Below are 16,450 nucleotides of genomic sequence, written 5' to 3'. Positions count from 1 at the left end.
TGAAGGCCGGCCTGGAACTTCCAATGTTGTTCTCAACTCCTGTACCCAACTCCCACCCAGTGAGAAATCAGGATATAAGGTCGTTTGTACCAGGGAAGGAGCTGTCTGTTTTTCATACGTCTTCAACATTGACATGTCCAGAATGAAATCATAAAGCAGGTTCTCCAAAGTGGGTGATAGGAAAGTGGTGAAGATAATTATAGGGGCAAATGGGCACATTCTTCCATCTTTTAAACTCATGTACTGTCATTTGCAGAGATTACATATTTTGATATGGCTCTCGTTATTGTCTTTTAGCAAAACAGAAGCAAAAAGTGGTAAGTTGTGTTTCCTTTTTAAATCTACTGTTAAGGTTCCTATACGTACATGCCTGCAGTGCTCCATTTCAGTGACCCAAAGTGGCTGTGAAATAAGGGAAGAGCCTCCTCGCTGGGGACTTTGATAATCATTTGTCGTTTGACCTGAGCATTATGAATGTTGTGACTGTGGAGAGGCATGCTCAACCTCACCTTGTCACACGTGTCGAATCCTCTTTTTCAGACGGAGCACATTCCTCCTTACGATGTTGTGCCATCAATGCGTCCGGTGGTGTTAGTGGGGCCGTCACTGAAAGGTTATGAGGTACAAATATCATCTGTTACTCTTGAGTTCTTGATCGAGCGCCCAGGAGACGGTCGTGTTGCCGCTTGCTCCTCAAGGGTCTGTTTCCACGTGGGTCCTGATGGAAGCCAGTGCTCAGCATGGGAAGGCAGGGGGTACTGTGTGGGGCTCACAAGGCCCTTTGCCCTTTCTTTCCTCTCTTGGACACTTCTCATCTTTTATGTATTACATTGTTTAGAAATACCTCTCTCAAAATATTTACAATGGGAAGATCTGGTCAAAGATTTGCTGTGCATTAAATGCAAAGAAAAGGACTTTATCTGTCTTGACCATTCTCATTATTAGAAGTAATAGACAATGAACAGCACAAGAGGACAAACAATCAATCTTCCAGCAAACCCAAACTTTTAAAGCCCAAACAGAGTTCACCCTGCTGGGGTTTTAAGATGATGGCATATGCCACCAAATCCTTCTCTGCTTGTTTATTTTAAAGGGCACATTTTTAAACTTTGGAGATTAAACAAAACCATGTGACAAGGAAAAGAGTAGAGACTTTGTTTCAGATGTTTGTTTTGACTTTGTGCTAGCATGGATTAAAAAATAGGTAGATATGACATTTAAACTCTGAAGGTTAGCAGCCTCCAGGACACCATTCCCATCGAGCTAGGACAATGTGTGGCACATAGTAGGCACTCAGTACACATTTGCTGAATGAATTAATGAATCTCTTTCAGGCAGATCTAAGAATCCTTGCTCTCTCCCCCTCTCTTTCTCTCTTGTCTTTCTCTGAGTTGGAAATGTCAGAGGGATGAGCAGGAGGAGTGGTCTACAAAAATCCAGCCATGGGCATGGAGAATTTCCTCCAACACGCACAAACTAGCAGGAAGGCTGAGTCCAGTGCTGGCCTCAATTCTCTAGCTGCTCCTCACTGGAGGCAGGCACAGCTCAGGCGTGCCAAGGATGCCCGGCACCTGTGTACAAAGCCAGCCTGTTGTCTCCTGGCAGCAGTTCTATCCCCTAACGAGGGAAGAGGGAAGAGGGAAGAGGGTCCGGTGAACACTGCTGGTTTGTTCCTCAACACCCTGGAGAAGAACCAAGGGGGGTGGAAATTAGCAATTGCACATGGTTAAGCATGAAAAACATCTTCCATGGTAACTTCCCCCCAGGAGACGACTGGCTGCAATAAGGTCTTGGCTCATAGTGCCCTTCCCTCCCTCCTCTCTCACTTTTGACTTCTCTCTCTCTCTCTCTGCATGTGTTTGCCTCATTCTTTTTTTCTCACCTCTGCAAAGGTAACAGACATGATGCAGAAAGCCCTCTTTGATTTCCTGAAGCACAGGTTTGATGGGAGGTGAGAAATATAGATGTTTTTGTATTTTTATTTTCCTTTAACCAAACTTGTATGATAAATTGAATTGTAGATGTATGTTTCCAGAGATTTCAGAAGTTCTCTAGTTAAAAGTTAACTCAGTATTCTTGGGAAGAATATAATAAAAGAACTCTGAAAATATGAAGTATAACATTGAGTCCCCAATGAAGAAAGGACCAGGAGAAGAAAACTAAGCCATCTGTTTTATTTAAATGTATATGTCTTTATTTTCTCAGTTATTAATAATTTGATACCAAATGGTTTTTATTAAAAAGTTAATTAAAATATATAATATTTCTGATGAGTATAGTGGCTTGCTGGTCAAGCTAGGAGTATTTGGTGTGTGTGTGTGTGTATATGAAAGTATAAATAGCAGTGTGTGTATATAGCAGTGTGTGTGTGTGTGTCATATGAAAGTATAAATAGCAGTGTGTGTGTATAGCAGTGTGTGTGTGTGTGTCATATGAAAGTATAAATAGCAGTGTGTGTGTATAGCAGTGTGTGTGTGTGTATGTGTATGTGTGTCATATGAAAGTATAAATATCAAGTACTGAATTTTCTCAAACGAAGTGAGTGAGAATTCTTTTAATCATAAGCCTCCCAAAGTGATCATTTTGTAGGGAATAGTACTTATATGGATATTTATTATAGTTGAGGGTTTGCTTTTATTAGAAATTTCCTGTTATTTTATTGATCTATTTTTTAATGTATCTTACTATGATCCATCAACAATATGGCTCAGACATTAGCCATTAAATAATTTTATCATTTAAGTTTTGTGAAAAATATCTAGAGAAAGTTTCTCTGTTTTGCAGAGAAATGGTAAAAAGCCTGTAATGACTCAATTCTAAATATTAAGCTCTTTCATATGCAGAATACAGTCCATGTAAAAATAACCACATGAAAAAACCTGAAGATTTATCAGAAATGTGGAAAATTTAAATAGTGTGCATCAAAAAGTATGGGCAAATGCATCCAATTTATTACTGTAGGATAGCGGAAGAACATCGCATTCTTTATTTTTGAAAACAGTAATTAAGCCACTCACTTTCTCTTTGCTAAATTATGAGAATGCGCTAAATGCACAAAATAATTTTAAAATGTAAAAAAAACTTCAGATAAAGTGTAATAAATTGGTACATTAATAATAAAAACAAACATGGTATTGCTTTAAATATAAATTGTATGCATTTGTTAAAAGCTTTCTGGATAATTGGGTAAAATATTCATTAGTTTCTAGAACTATATAGAAAGAAAGTAAACTGAGATTTTAGTTTAAGAAATAAGAATACTTCTAGGTACATTAGTATGTAGGTCAGGCTGCCTTAATAAATAGACCCCAAAATGTGTAGTGATTCAAACACAATGGAAACTTATTATTGCTCACTTAACAGTCTGAGGCAGGTGTTCCTTGGCTGGGAGGGAGGATGGAGTTGGGGGAGGGGAGAATTGGGCAGAAAGTTTGTTCCCTCTGTGATTTGGGGCCCTTAGCCCAGGTATGATGTCTCTAGTCAGCTTGCCGGGCCTGGAGATAGAGCACGTTATTACTCACATTTCACTGGTTAGAACTTGGTTACGTAGTCATACTTATTGCAGCGGAGGCACTCTTGCAGTCCAGGAGGAAGAGAAGATAGAATTTGTTGAACCAGTAATAGCCTTCGTCACATTCATCTACTGGACAAGGGCTTAATAAGAAAGATGTATTTATTCCATTTCACTCTCTTTAAAAAGGAAATAGGCAGATAATGAAGTAGTTTCAAATAAAATAAGTTAAAAGCCCTGAATCCTAGAGCATTGGAGTTGGAAGGATACATAAAATGTCTTTTAGACTAATCTCCCTTCTCCAACAACCACAATCAGATAGATAACCTGCTTCCGTTTGAAATTTTTGGCTATTGGGAATTCACTTTCTAAAAAGCATTGCAAAGAAACAGCTGAACTTTGACTTTGTAACTTAATAGGGTTGGTCTTGGTCCTGCTGTCTGATGCTCTGGCCTTAACCCTAACCCTCATGCAGGTCCCTGTGGATTGAAGGCAACCAGCATGCCTAGCCCAGTCTTCTGTGTTCTTGGGTGCACATGTACGGTTCCTTCAGATATGTATGGAGTCACATGGTTTTAACCTGTGGAGCTGTTACCTAAGGCAGTTCTGAGCAGTGCCGAATCCACTGGCCCCATAACAGCCCTATCTGAGCAAATCCCTTCCCATAAGACAGCCTACGTTTGCATTAGATTATTTTGGTCTATAACATACTGATACACGACAGCGTTGTTAAAGGTTTGCCTTCAAGAATGAAGAATCTGATGTTCTTCCTCAATCCTGAGGCCCAGAAGAAGGGAATTTATTTAATTGTAACAGCAGAGATTTGTCCTGAATCAAGTAGAATTGTCTGCATCCATTACTGTACGCATACTGTTGAAGTTGGTTTTAATAGAAATTGAATGCAAATTTCAATCTCAAGTATTCATGGGATCTGATGACATGGCAGAGGGTCTAGAGGAAGAGCCCAGCAGCAGCGAAAGTAATAGCTGAAGAGAGAGACTTAGCTCTGGAGAAATCTGATGTATTTCTCCAGCAGGGCTGAGGAAAAAGACAGGTAAATATTAAAGGGGTGAGGGGTGAGAGAATGGACTTGATTTCAAATATTAAGAGGCCAGGCAGCAGGATGAACAATAATGAGTTCCTTGATTGAGTGTATGTGGAAACTTTGATAAGAAAGAAGAAATTCGCTGGTAGCGTCACACTGACTCTGACATGTCTTCTTCGTGGGAATATTGTTAGGTTTTGAGCTATAACATTGTGCTGCATTATGTTTTACCAATTGATACAAAGAGAGAAAAAAACAAATAGTCTTTAATTGAAACCAGCCAAGAGAACAATTACAAGGAAGGTTTTAGCACAGTGACACGGCATAAACAATACGTTCTAATGGAAACCTACTCTGTGTTTCATGGGCTATGAATGCAGTGCGTTAGACAAAATAGGAGAAAGTCCTATTATTTTTCGGAAAGTGCAAAGAAGGGATCTGTTGGCTATGAGGCTTTCTTCTTTCATCTGCTTTTCAGATCTTAGTAGAAAATAATTCAACAAATTGGATGAAAGTCCAACTGTTTGACTATTGCAGAATCATAAACTTGGGATTTTTTTGATACCTTAGAAATTATTTGAGTCAGTTTAGAGCTACTTATTATACAATTTTATTGCTATAGCTGCTATTGTGGGGCCTAACTGTGATACATGTAAGAAAAACAGAATACTAGGCCGGGCGCAGTGGCTCATGCCTGTAATTCCAGCACTGTGCGGGGCCGAGGTGGGCAGATCAACTGAGGTCGGGAGTTCGAGACCAGCCTGACCAACATGGAGAAACCCCTTCTCTACTAAAAATACAAAATTAGCCGGGCGTGGTGGCGTATGCCTGTAATTCCAGCTACTCAAGAGGCTGAGGCAGGAAAATCGCTTGAACCTGGGAGGCGGAGGTTACACGGTGAGCCGAGATCGTGCTATTGCACTCCAGCCTGGGCAACAGGAGCGAAACTCTGTCTCATAAAGAAAAAGAAAAACACGACACTAAATAGTTCCTGAGTGCCCTCTGTATTTGTGAATATCCACATGGAGCAGTGATTCCTGTGCTGACGAGGACACCGTGGATACACAATGGGCATGGAGCTTCTCTCTTCATTTCACACCACAAATATTCATTGGGGATTACCCGTTTGGATGAGGTTTGTTCAGCTGGCTGAATCTACCATTCACAGGCTGAACAGCCAGCAGTCAAACCAGTTGCAGTTTGTTGACCTATGCCAGTCATTTCAAATCCTCCCAAAAGTTGTTACTTTAGGCTTTTGACAACTGGATCAGATCAACTCTATGACATTTATTGGACAATTTGTAACTGATAATGATCATGGCCAAAAATCTTAGATGAACATCATGTAATCTACACAGATAAGATCTCAAGCTAAAGGATGCTTTTAGCCAAAGAACACATAAAGGGAAAAATAGGCTTGAGAAAGAATTTGAAAGAAAAGAAGCTAAACATACAACTTAGGGAGACTCAAAGAGATAGTACTTATTAATAAAAGGAAATGGGAATAATTGGTGCTATCACAAGGCAACCAAGCCGTATAAGAATGAAGATAATTTCTAATTGCAGTCAACAAATGGTAAAAGAACAGCCACAACTTCTGTTTCATAATCAATCTCATTCTTCTATGCATTCTTCCTACTGTTCTCTATTCAAATGCAGACTCATAAACAGCCACTCAAACACCAGTAATAATTAATTGAACACTTCAGTGTCAAACTTGAATATTTAAATTAGTAGTTTGAATACAACATATCTGACCTGATTCTCTCACCCACATTTCACAGACTCTGGGAATGAGAGAGTTCATGGTAGACTGCCCACTTTTGAGAGTAGGATATAAGGAAACTATCTACTTCAAGTCTTTAAATCTCTAATAATTGTTTGCCTTGTGTACATTATATATGTTTTTATTAACAGAGGACACTATGAATAATTATTTAAGAATGCACTTTTATATATAACCTTATTTGCTCTTAGTGGCAATCCCATGAGATAGTTATGGCAAAGCTACTATTACCATTTTATTGATTAGGATACTGAGGTCAAAAGATAGAATGACTCATGCAACTACCAGGAGAAAGATCCAGGAAGATACTCAGGTCTTCCTGTGTGTTTCAATTCTCCTGTAACTGCACTGTTCCATTCTTTGGAACACTTTTCCCTACTAATACTAGAAGTTTTCCAAAATTATTATACTGTCTGGGCTGCATATTGGATGTAGCAAGGATAGAATACAGACAGATCTTACAGCTGTTATGTTACCAGCGTGGAAATGCAGATTATTTTTTAATGAATGTGTTATAACTGAAAACAATATCTTTCCACAGAAAATCACAGAAAACTAATACAGCTCATGAGGGATTGCAGCAGTTAGGATGAATTCTAAAGTGGAAATAAGCAACAATGGGGGTTCAGATTTACTCTATTTAGGAAATGATGTTTGCTAGTTTTCAGGAACATTTGTTGCTACATCCAGTCTGCTGGGGAACTAAACTCCTATTAGTCTTTTACCTACTGGCCAGTAACTATTAACAGCAAGTCACAGGAAGTTTTCCAAGGGAACTTTTTAGAGATGTTTATTGAACAAGGTACATAGGAATGCTGAGACTAGGGGGTCTCAGGATAGCAAGAAAAGAAGTAGAAAGGATACTACTTTAAGTTAAAAATAGTATATAAGCTAGATAGTATTCAGTTGTGAATGTGATTGCTTTTCTGGAGAGCCTTTTACAAAAAAGAATTTTGGGTTTGGTGTCTGATTTTGATAATAGTCAGCATCTTTACATAGAAAAGAGAAACTCCTATTTTGTCTTACTGAAGGTTTTCTAGGGCTAGGCCTGTCTTCTTCGGAGCTCTGTTTTATGCATGTGTATTTTGATTAATAAATAACTTGTATTAGCAAACTAACTTGCATTAGCAAATAAAATAAGAAAACATACCCTTTATTGTCTGCATCTTTCCCTCTATTTTGGAACTTATGAAGCAGTTTTTTCCTGAATTTTTTCAAACTTTGGCTGTGTTTGAAAATAGCTTTGTAAAAGTACTTTTGTGACTCAGAAAAAGTAAATGTGGATCTGATGCTAATCTCTTCAGATTCGAAGAACCAAGAGTCTCTTGTCTGTATAGAACTAGAAAATTTGATTTTCACTTAAGCTGAATAGAATTCAACTTTCTGGGTTGTTGGGTCCTCCAAAAATCATTAGTCTAGAAAGTTGAATTCTGTCCCTAAACCTACCCATTTGTCTCTCATCATATATTTGGATTGCTCTGAAACATGCCTGTATGTTTCTATCCAGCAGCTCCATTCTTAAAACAAATAAACCAGCAACCCAAAAACACAAAAATAAACACACATGGCCGGGCATGGTGGCTCACGCCTGTAATCCCAGCACTTTGGAAGGCTGAGGTGGGTAGATCACCTGAGGTCAGGAGTTTGAGACCAGCCTGGCCAATGTGGTGAAACCTCGTCTCTAGTAAAAATACAAAAATTAACCGGGCATGGTGGCACATGCTTATAATCCCAGCTACTTGGGAGGCTGAGGCAGGAGGATTGCTTGAACGTGGGAGGTGGAGGTTGCAGTGAGCTAAGATTGTACCACTGCCCTCCAGCCTGGGTGACAGAGCAACACTGACCAAAAACTGAAAATTAAATTAAAAAAATAAAACCACACAAACCCTACTCTGGAAAGGAAAGGAGCTGCCTATGAGACTTCATGCCTGAAAGCTGCAGTGGCCAACTGGAGTAATGGAAAGTTGGGTGGGGGTTTACTCTACCTCAACTTGATTTAAATTCTTACTATCTCAGAGCAAGGCCAAGACTGACTGTGCATCCGTGCTTGACCACTTGACTCACATCTGGAGATTCGGGCTTGTAGAACACTGAACTATAAGAGAATGGTGGAGTCAGGTGACTTGGCACTGACCCGATGCCCAGGGGCTGGTTTAGACCTGAGCTGTAACTAACCATGTGTAGCTTTCTGTGTGTGTCTCAGTTTCCCTCTTGGTAAAATGAAAAAGTTGTTACACCAGTGTTTTCTAGCAGTTGAACAGCTTTTTATAGTGAAATCATATATAAAGCCCCAATGCAGAAAACAGAAATGCAGGCGTGTTTACCTGGCACTGAGGATGGTGAAGCTGGAGCCCACTGAACCTCCCTTTAGTCCTCAGAACAGTCCCTGAGGTGTATCTGCAAAAACTCTTGGTTTCTGTGGGGGACAATTTTGAAGATGCATCAAATAATTATTAGGGTCTAACAGTTCTAAAAAATTAAGAATTGAAAACTTCCTGACAACCTACAGCATATAAACATAATGACACAGGCAAGCAGTACTTTGCTTAAAATGGCACCAGAACTTTTGCACAGACTGTTGTTTTAAAGAATGATTTCCAGACATCTGAGGAAAGGACTATTTTAAATTCTCCCCAAGGCTTTAGGTCACTGAAATCAGTACAGTCTCCTGACAGTGTTGTCCCCAGACAGGTATGAGATGACATATGATTCAGTAATTGTTGATAATTCTACCCTCCTTCCTTCTTCAATCCCCAAAGAGTTTGAAAACAGAAGAGAATGGGTGTACTGAGTATAAAAGGGGAGGGGTGCTACTTTCCTTGTCTCCTTTCTGGGAACCAAGCTGTGAAGATAAGAATGGAGAAAGGCCCATGGTGACAGTAACTGGTTTAAAGAGGCAAACTTTGAATTCTACTGGTAGATGATTGGAAATTGAGCAATCTCAGTTTAAAATAGTATTTAAATTCTAAGTTGCAGATGTTCTCATTTGATAAATCATATGCAAATAGATGCCCCTCTGCATTTATTTGCAATGTCTTTACTTCTTCACTTTTTTTTTGAGACAAGGTCTCACTCTGTCTCCCAGACTGGATTGGTAGTGGCATGATCTTGGCTCACTGCAGCCTCTGCCCCCTGGGCTCAAATGACCTCCCCCACCTCAGCCTCCCAAGTAGCTGGGACTACAAGCATGTGCCACCACACCAGGCTAGTTTTTGTATTTTAGTAGAGACAGAGTCTCCCCTTGTTGGCCAGGCTGGTCTCGAACTCCTGACCTCAAATGATCCAACCACATCAGCCTCCCAAAGTGCTGCGATTACAGGCGTGAGCCACTGTGCCAGGTCCTGCTTTATTCTTGCATGACCGCAGGATACTTTCTGACTTAGCAAATCCTGGCACAATACTCACATTGCTCTCAACTAGAGTGCCTTATGACTGCCCGCCCGCCGTATGCATTCAAAGTCATATGCAAATATGCTGAAGAATCCTATGCATGCAGAAAAAATAAAACCATTTTTTCACATGTTTACAAATGAAGTATCCCTTCGGGCCCCTGGAGAATCACGTGTGTATCACAAAAGAATGCAACTTAGCCACAGACTGGTTGATTGTCTTTGATAATCAAAATGAAGAGTGTTTCCCAGCTTTGACCAGCATCATTAAATCCCAGAGCAAAGCATTTGTAGTTCCTGAAGGTCTTGTTCAAGAGCAAATCAACTATGAATTGTGGCAAATTGTATTGCTGCTTCCTGGAAAGAGCATGGTTTATTTATATGTTTCGGTTCCTTCCTGGTATGGTGTGTATTATAAAGGGAATTCAGCAAGGCAGGCCATAATGGACGAAAATATTTTTAATGGAGTAGGTTTTGTGTGTGTGTGTGAAACAGTTTAAACCTTCCTCCATTCTGCTCTGCTTGCATTCTGATACTAGCCAGAGCCTGTTTAAAACACTTGTGGCCAATGTTTATTATACTGCGGTTCCCCTGTAGTATGTAAATTGGTTATTAAGTACTGTGGTTCTAAATCACTTGGAGAGCCCCATAACATTTTTACTGGCTTGTTCTGTTCTGTGTTCCTATTCATAGGATATCAATAACGAGAGTGACAGCTGACATTTCTCTTGCTAAGAGGTCTGTCCTAAATAATCCCAGCAAGAGAGCAATAATTGAACGTTCGAACACCCGGTCCAGCTTAGGTAAGATGTTCAAATGTGGTACTTCTTCAAGCTGTGCTTACAGACCGGGCTGACACATGGTGCATTTGTGAATGTCTTTGTCAATTTGTTCCCCATTCTGAATGGCGGGAGCACTGAGTACCTGAAGAGAATGCTAGCTATGGCAGGAAGGCAGCAGAGTCTTGCAGTAGCCAGAGCCTGCTGTCTCTCAGCTTTAGTCAGTTAGCTAATTAGTCTGGTGGGAAGAATCCTCAATGGGCTCTCGTAGTCTTTGCCTGCCTAACCACGTGAAACCACTCATCTCCACTTTGCTCAGCTTCTCAACGGGGCTAATGATATCTGTCATACCTGAGTCACAGCGGACGTGAAAGGAAACGAGGTGTTCAGCCTTCTGAGATCTTTAGAAGAAAAGCTAGATAACAGCGTTCTTGGTGTTGCAAATGGCAATGACCATTAGTAACATGCAGGGACTTTAAACATGTCTTTCCTGGGGTACCAGTCGGAAAGCATCCTAAAATTCCCCATGATGGAGAAGAATAAAAGACTGTAAGTGAGTAGCTCCATCAAGCCATAGGTGAACAGGGCTGTGGAGGATGGAATCACCACCCACAGAAGCAAGTCCATAGTGCTGGTGAATTACATTGTTCATCAGGAAAGCCTGTTCATGGTCTCCACAATTGCCAAGGGTGGTGTAGTCCGCTCATGACTTCCTAGGATTCTCTTTACATTCATATTCTGAGGGCAACTTGTTTTAACTAGGAAGGATAAATAGGGCTCTTCCATGCCTTACATTTTTTAAACTGTTGAAATTAGCTCTATAGATGATAGAAAACTAAACAAAATTAAGATTTCCAAGACAGAGTGCATGCCCTAACATCACACTAAGAACCCACTGACCTTGAGCCAAAGATTGTACAATTTGTAAAGAAGGTACAAAGTATTATCTGCGTATTCCTGACATGGGATTGGCACATGATCATTGCTAATAAATGTTTGTTGGATGGTTGCTTTGTGAAGGAATACGAAACATACCAAATAGAGTAGTGGTCAGTGCTTGTGAGGGAAAGATCCCAGCGATTAGTGGTCCCTTCTTTAGTCTTGTATTTAGAGCCTTCCACATGCAGAGGGAAGCATGCTCAAAGGCACAGTATTGTGACCTGGAGGAGGTACAATGGCAATGTTGATGGTGAATCCTATTAGGTAATGACTAAAGTTAAATATCATGGGTGACAAGGACATTAAGTTAGGTTGAGGATTTCTCAGATAAACATCAATTCTCTGCTCTCCTGTTTTCTACCCATTTTGTAACTCCTTATAGTGTCTTTGGCTTTTAACTACTCCTTCTTCTAACGTATGGTGAGATGCTAAAAGATAATTAAAAGCTTAAGCCAGGTTGTCTGACTCCTTTAACCACTGACACCTGCCAAGGGCTTCACCCGTATTCACTGAAGTCATTCTTACAATCCAGTCACCTGCTGTCAGAGTCAGTGGGGTGGATGGGGGGCAAGTTAGAGTAAACAAGAAGAAACAAAGTATATCTCAGCTCGTGGTTTTTACCTTTACTCTTTAAAGTCATATACCCACAACCATTGGAGTTAATTTCATGGCAATCTGTTAATATTATAATAACCACAATGTGATCCATTTGTGTGCTTATTCATGCACATTTGTAGATTGCTTCATCAAATGTTTATTGAACACTTGTTATGTGCCATGCATTACACTAGACTTAGGAAATACAGACATATCCCACACACAGTGTCTTACCCGTGGGCAAAGAGACAGAAGGGACAGATGGTTAGAATACCTGTGACAGTGGAATTATGAACAAAGAGCTAGGGGTATAAAGAAGAGTAGGGGGTAGGAGATGTGTGAGAAGACTTCTCAGGAGTTATATTTGAGCTGGTTCTTCAAGGCAGGAGTGTACAAAGACATTGACATGTAAACAAAAATGTATTGTTGAGAAAGAAGTAGATTTGTGTATAGCATGCTTAGAACAGGGAAGTTGGGGGTGTGATTTGAGAGGAACAGAAGAGACTGAAAAAGACCGAGGCCAATGTGTTGGGGTTCTAATGTGCCTTGCTAAAGAGATCTCCAAAATAGATCCCATGCAATGTTAATTTTACAACATAGTAATAGTTGTTACATTCAGAATGTTTTCCATTGTCAAATAAATTTGGAAATGATGGATTAAACTGACAGGTTTCTTCTCTGCAAGACTCTAAGAGCCTTGAAGATGTAAAGGGTAATGCATGTTTGAAATTCTAAAGAGAAGCTAGTATGGTATGCAATATATCCCTTGCACAAAACCCCCTTCTTCCCATAGGATATCTTATGAGAGTATTGTTCCAGAGTACTCACTTTGGGAAATGTTGCTTTGGGCCTGGGGAGCCACTGAAGTGTTTTAAGCATGGGAGAAATATGAACAGGTTTGGGTATAAGGAATATCATTTGTGACAGAGATCCTGGAGAGAGGTGGGCCCAAATCAGTCATGATCAGTTTATAGAAGTGTTCATCGAGGTCCTCTAGCATCATAGTCCATGACTCCCCAGGGCTCCATTTGACTAGAATAGGATTATGAGGAAACCTTCATTGGAACCCCTCTGAGAATCAGTCCAGGTAGCCAACATTGTTTGGTTTGGCTGAGATCTTTTTCAAAAAAAAAAAAAAAAAAGAGAGAGAGATGGCTATATAGATAAAGGTGCCTCACAGATAAAATGTATTTATTTACATTCTGTATACGTATTATCCAAACATTGGGCTCACCCTAGTATTTAATGTGGCCTTCTCCAGCATCCCTCCTGGCTTGTTCTGCCCAAGCACCTCTCTTCTTCTGCCCAAGTGCCCATGGCCTAAGAGTTTTGTGTTGGTTAAGCAGTAGGTATCGCTGCCCTTGCTCCTGGCAGAAACCACACTTAACCTCACCGCTGGTGCAGAGTAAATAAGGTTCAGGTATTTCTGAGTCACTTACACAGAAACTCAGAGTGCCTTGAGGGTTATTTGTACCAGGGCAGTCCAGTTCGCGTCAATGTCTTTTTGCTGCTTCCGAAAATATTGTATTCATATTTGAGGCTTAAGAAAACATAGGCTTGCTCACATATAGTCCTAGCCAGGAGCTCCCATAAGCCAGTGACAGTTTAATGAAAACAGCAAATGGAAAACATACCCTGACATCCTGAGGCTGAAATTTACTACAGTAAAAATTGACTTTATTTTCCAAACTTCCTTCTGAAGAAACATTTCTTTTAAAACTTTCTGACGTGTGAGAAAAAAGGGGACAAATATGTTACATTACTAACAAATGTAGAATATGATTTCAGAAGAATTTGACAAATAAGCCCACTTTGTTTTCATTAATATCCTGAAAGCTAGTCCCCTTTCCAAGCAATGTGAAGTCTTTCAGGCCATTGGTATTAGATAACTTGAAAAGTGATATGTTGACTCTTCAAATGCATCCTTTTTAATACAGATCATGCCTTAAACTTCAGTGATTCTATGGGAAATAAGAATTTTATGCAATCAGGCAAAACATGAGAAAATAGATTTTCATAATAGTCTTGAGGATTCCTGACCCTGCATACCTTGTCAATCCTTTTGGTTAAGGAAGGGAGAATTTTTCGGTGGGCAATGTGAGCTTGAATTTACACTAAATAAGCAAAGCAAATCACAAACACTTTTCAGTGAGGGTAGTTATAGCAACACTACCTTTTCCCTAGGCCATCTTTAGGATCATCTAAGGCCGGGTACAGTGGCTTACACCTGTGATGCCAACACTTCAGGAAGCCAAGGCAGGAGGATTGCTTGGACTTCAGAGTTCAAGGCCAACCTGGGAAACTTAGTGAGACCCTGTCTCTACAAAAAATAAAAAATTTAGCCAGGCACAGTGATGTCCACCTGTAGTCCCAGCTACTCTTCAAGCTGAGGTGGGAGGATCACTTGAGCCCAGAAAGTTGAGGCTGCAGTGAGCCTTGACTGTACCACTGCACTCCAGCATGGGCCACAGAGTGAGACCCTGTCTCTAAAAATTAATAATAATAATTTATATTAGATAGTTTTGTGTACTCTATGTACTTTGGACCAGATTACAGCATTGTTTGGTCAAATCTATAGCCAAAAAATAAAAATAAAAAAACAAAATCAGCTGGGCACAGTGGCTCATGCCTGTAGTCCCAGCACTTTGGGAGACCAAGGTGGGTGCATCACTTGAGATCAGGAGTTCAAGAGTTCAAGACCAGCCTGGCCAATATGGCTAAACCTCGCCTCTACTAATAATGCAAAAGTTAGCTGGGCATGGTGGCGTGTGCCTATAATCCCAGTTATGTGGGAGGCTGAGGTATAAGAATCACATGAATTGGGAGGTAGAGGTTACAGTGAGCCAAGATCATGCCACTGCACTCCAGCCTAGGCAACAGAGTAAAACCGTATCTCAAAAATGAAAACAAATTAATTTCTCTGAAAATCAAGTATAATTCAGACTTTGGGCATGATCCAATAAGTCAGGTAATTTATAAACTATATATAAAATTTTTTTTTATATTTCAGAAAGCCATGTCCTATATTGATTATCTGTTTTCCTTAAAAAAAAAAACAAAAACAAAAACAAAAAAAACTGGATTGCTTCAGACATTTGAAAAGAGTAGATTTTTCATTTGACTAGACTCATGCACAGATTTGGGTCACTTGGCTATTACAGCCAGCCAGAGAGATTTGCATCTAGATGCATTGCAGCATTTTAATATAATTGGCCTTACTTTTTGTTCTTAATACTGAAGCTAATTATGCCTTAGAGCAAGTACACTGGCTCTCATACTTAAATCTAACTAGACTTAGTAATATGATTAGCTTTAAGGATAGATTCAGAGCAGTTAACCAGTGGTACAAAAATGTGCATATCAGTCAAAACAGATGAGTTGTGGGGTTTTTTTTTTTAAGCATGTCCACAAAGTATTAGTATATACTTTGTTGATAGAAATATTTCAGTGTAATTTGCTTTCCATGTGATGTTGCTTTGCACATATATTTCAGTTGTTTTCTCAATGTGGTTTCAGCTTCTATGGCTAACATTAAAGTTTTTTAGAACAAAACAACAATCAAAAACAACATAAAAGAATTGTCGTAGGTATATAAAGAGCTAAATATTATGTTGACTAGAAGAAGTCTGAGAGCCATCTGTGAAAATTTAGAATATTTTATTTTGTAATGTAGACCAACATATCTGAAAATATACTATATCTTTCTAATGTAAGAACTAATTCATAACAATAACCAGGATCTATTTATTATTTTTCCTTTTAGCGGAAGTACAAAGTGAAATTGAAAGAATCTTTGAGTTGGCAAGATCTTTGCAACTGGTCGTTCTTGATGCAGACACCATCAATCACCCAGCACAACTTATAAAGACTTCCTTAGCACCAATTATTGTTCATGTAAAAGTCTCATCTCCAAAGGTAATTAGCTCCCTTCTGTCTTAAAGGTTAGAAGTGCGTCTTTTAAAAATGTGCTTTGCTCTGTGATTTTTTGTTAGTGGACAAGGAGAACATCTTGCTGATTATTAATAAGCACATTTAAAATCTTTCCACAGTGTACAGATTCTATGAATTTTCAGATAGTGGAGAATATAATAGTTCATTTCTTCTAAAAGCTACTATTGTAGATCCCAAACCAGACAGTTATGCAAGTGTTTAATAAAAACAAAACATTAAGACAGATGTGGAAAAGTAGACTCTGGCTTATCATAGACTATGAATTCTATATTGGTAAATTTCTTGGATACTGTTGATTCCTGTGTCACCCGTACTCTGTACCTAGTTGAGAGAGTACATCTATATTTATCAAAAAAGGTATCTATATTGATCATATATAAAATAGAATATCACTGTTTAAACATCTCCTATGGAAGTATTATAGACCCTGATTTGTGCTTAGGTTGAGTTCTT

At 39.4% G+C, this 16,450-nt stretch overlaps 1 protein-coding gene across 12 annotated transcripts in view; it reads left to right on the top strand.

Annotated features, from left to right (window-relative positions):
* Positions 1 to 16,450, top strand: part of CACNB4 (calcium voltage-gated channel auxiliary subunit beta 4) — a 268,744-nt gene that overhangs the window by 230,377 nt on the left and 21,917 nt on the right. For 4 of the 12 annotated variants that reach the window (XM_005573185.4, XM_005573186.4, XM_005573187.4 and 1 more), the window contains 5 exons: positions 298 to 317; positions 541 to 621; positions 1,893 to 1,951; positions 10,425 to 10,534; positions 15,810 to 15,961. In XM_005573185.4, coding sequence (XP_005573242.1) covers positions 298 to 317; positions 541 to 621; positions 1,893 to 1,951; positions 10,425 to 10,534; positions 15,810 to 15,961 — 422 coding nt within the window. The remainder of the gene's footprint in view (positions 1 to 297; positions 318 to 540; positions 622 to 1,892; positions 1,952 to 10,424; positions 10,535 to 15,809; positions 15,962 to 16,450) is intronic. The other 8 variants (XR_012421105.1, XR_012421106.1, XR_012421107.1 and 5 more) reach the window with 3 other exon arrangements.

Source organism: Macaca fascicularis, chromosome 12 (assembly GCF_037993035.2).
Source record: "Macaca fascicularis isolate 582-1 chromosome 12, T2T-MFA8v1.1".
Classification (NCBI taxonomy): Eukaryota; Metazoa; Chordata; class Mammalia; order Primates; family Cercopithecidae; genus Macaca; species Macaca fascicularis.
The sequence above is the reverse complement of the archived record's forward strand: the minus strand, read 5'-3'. Positions and strand labels throughout refer to the sequence as shown.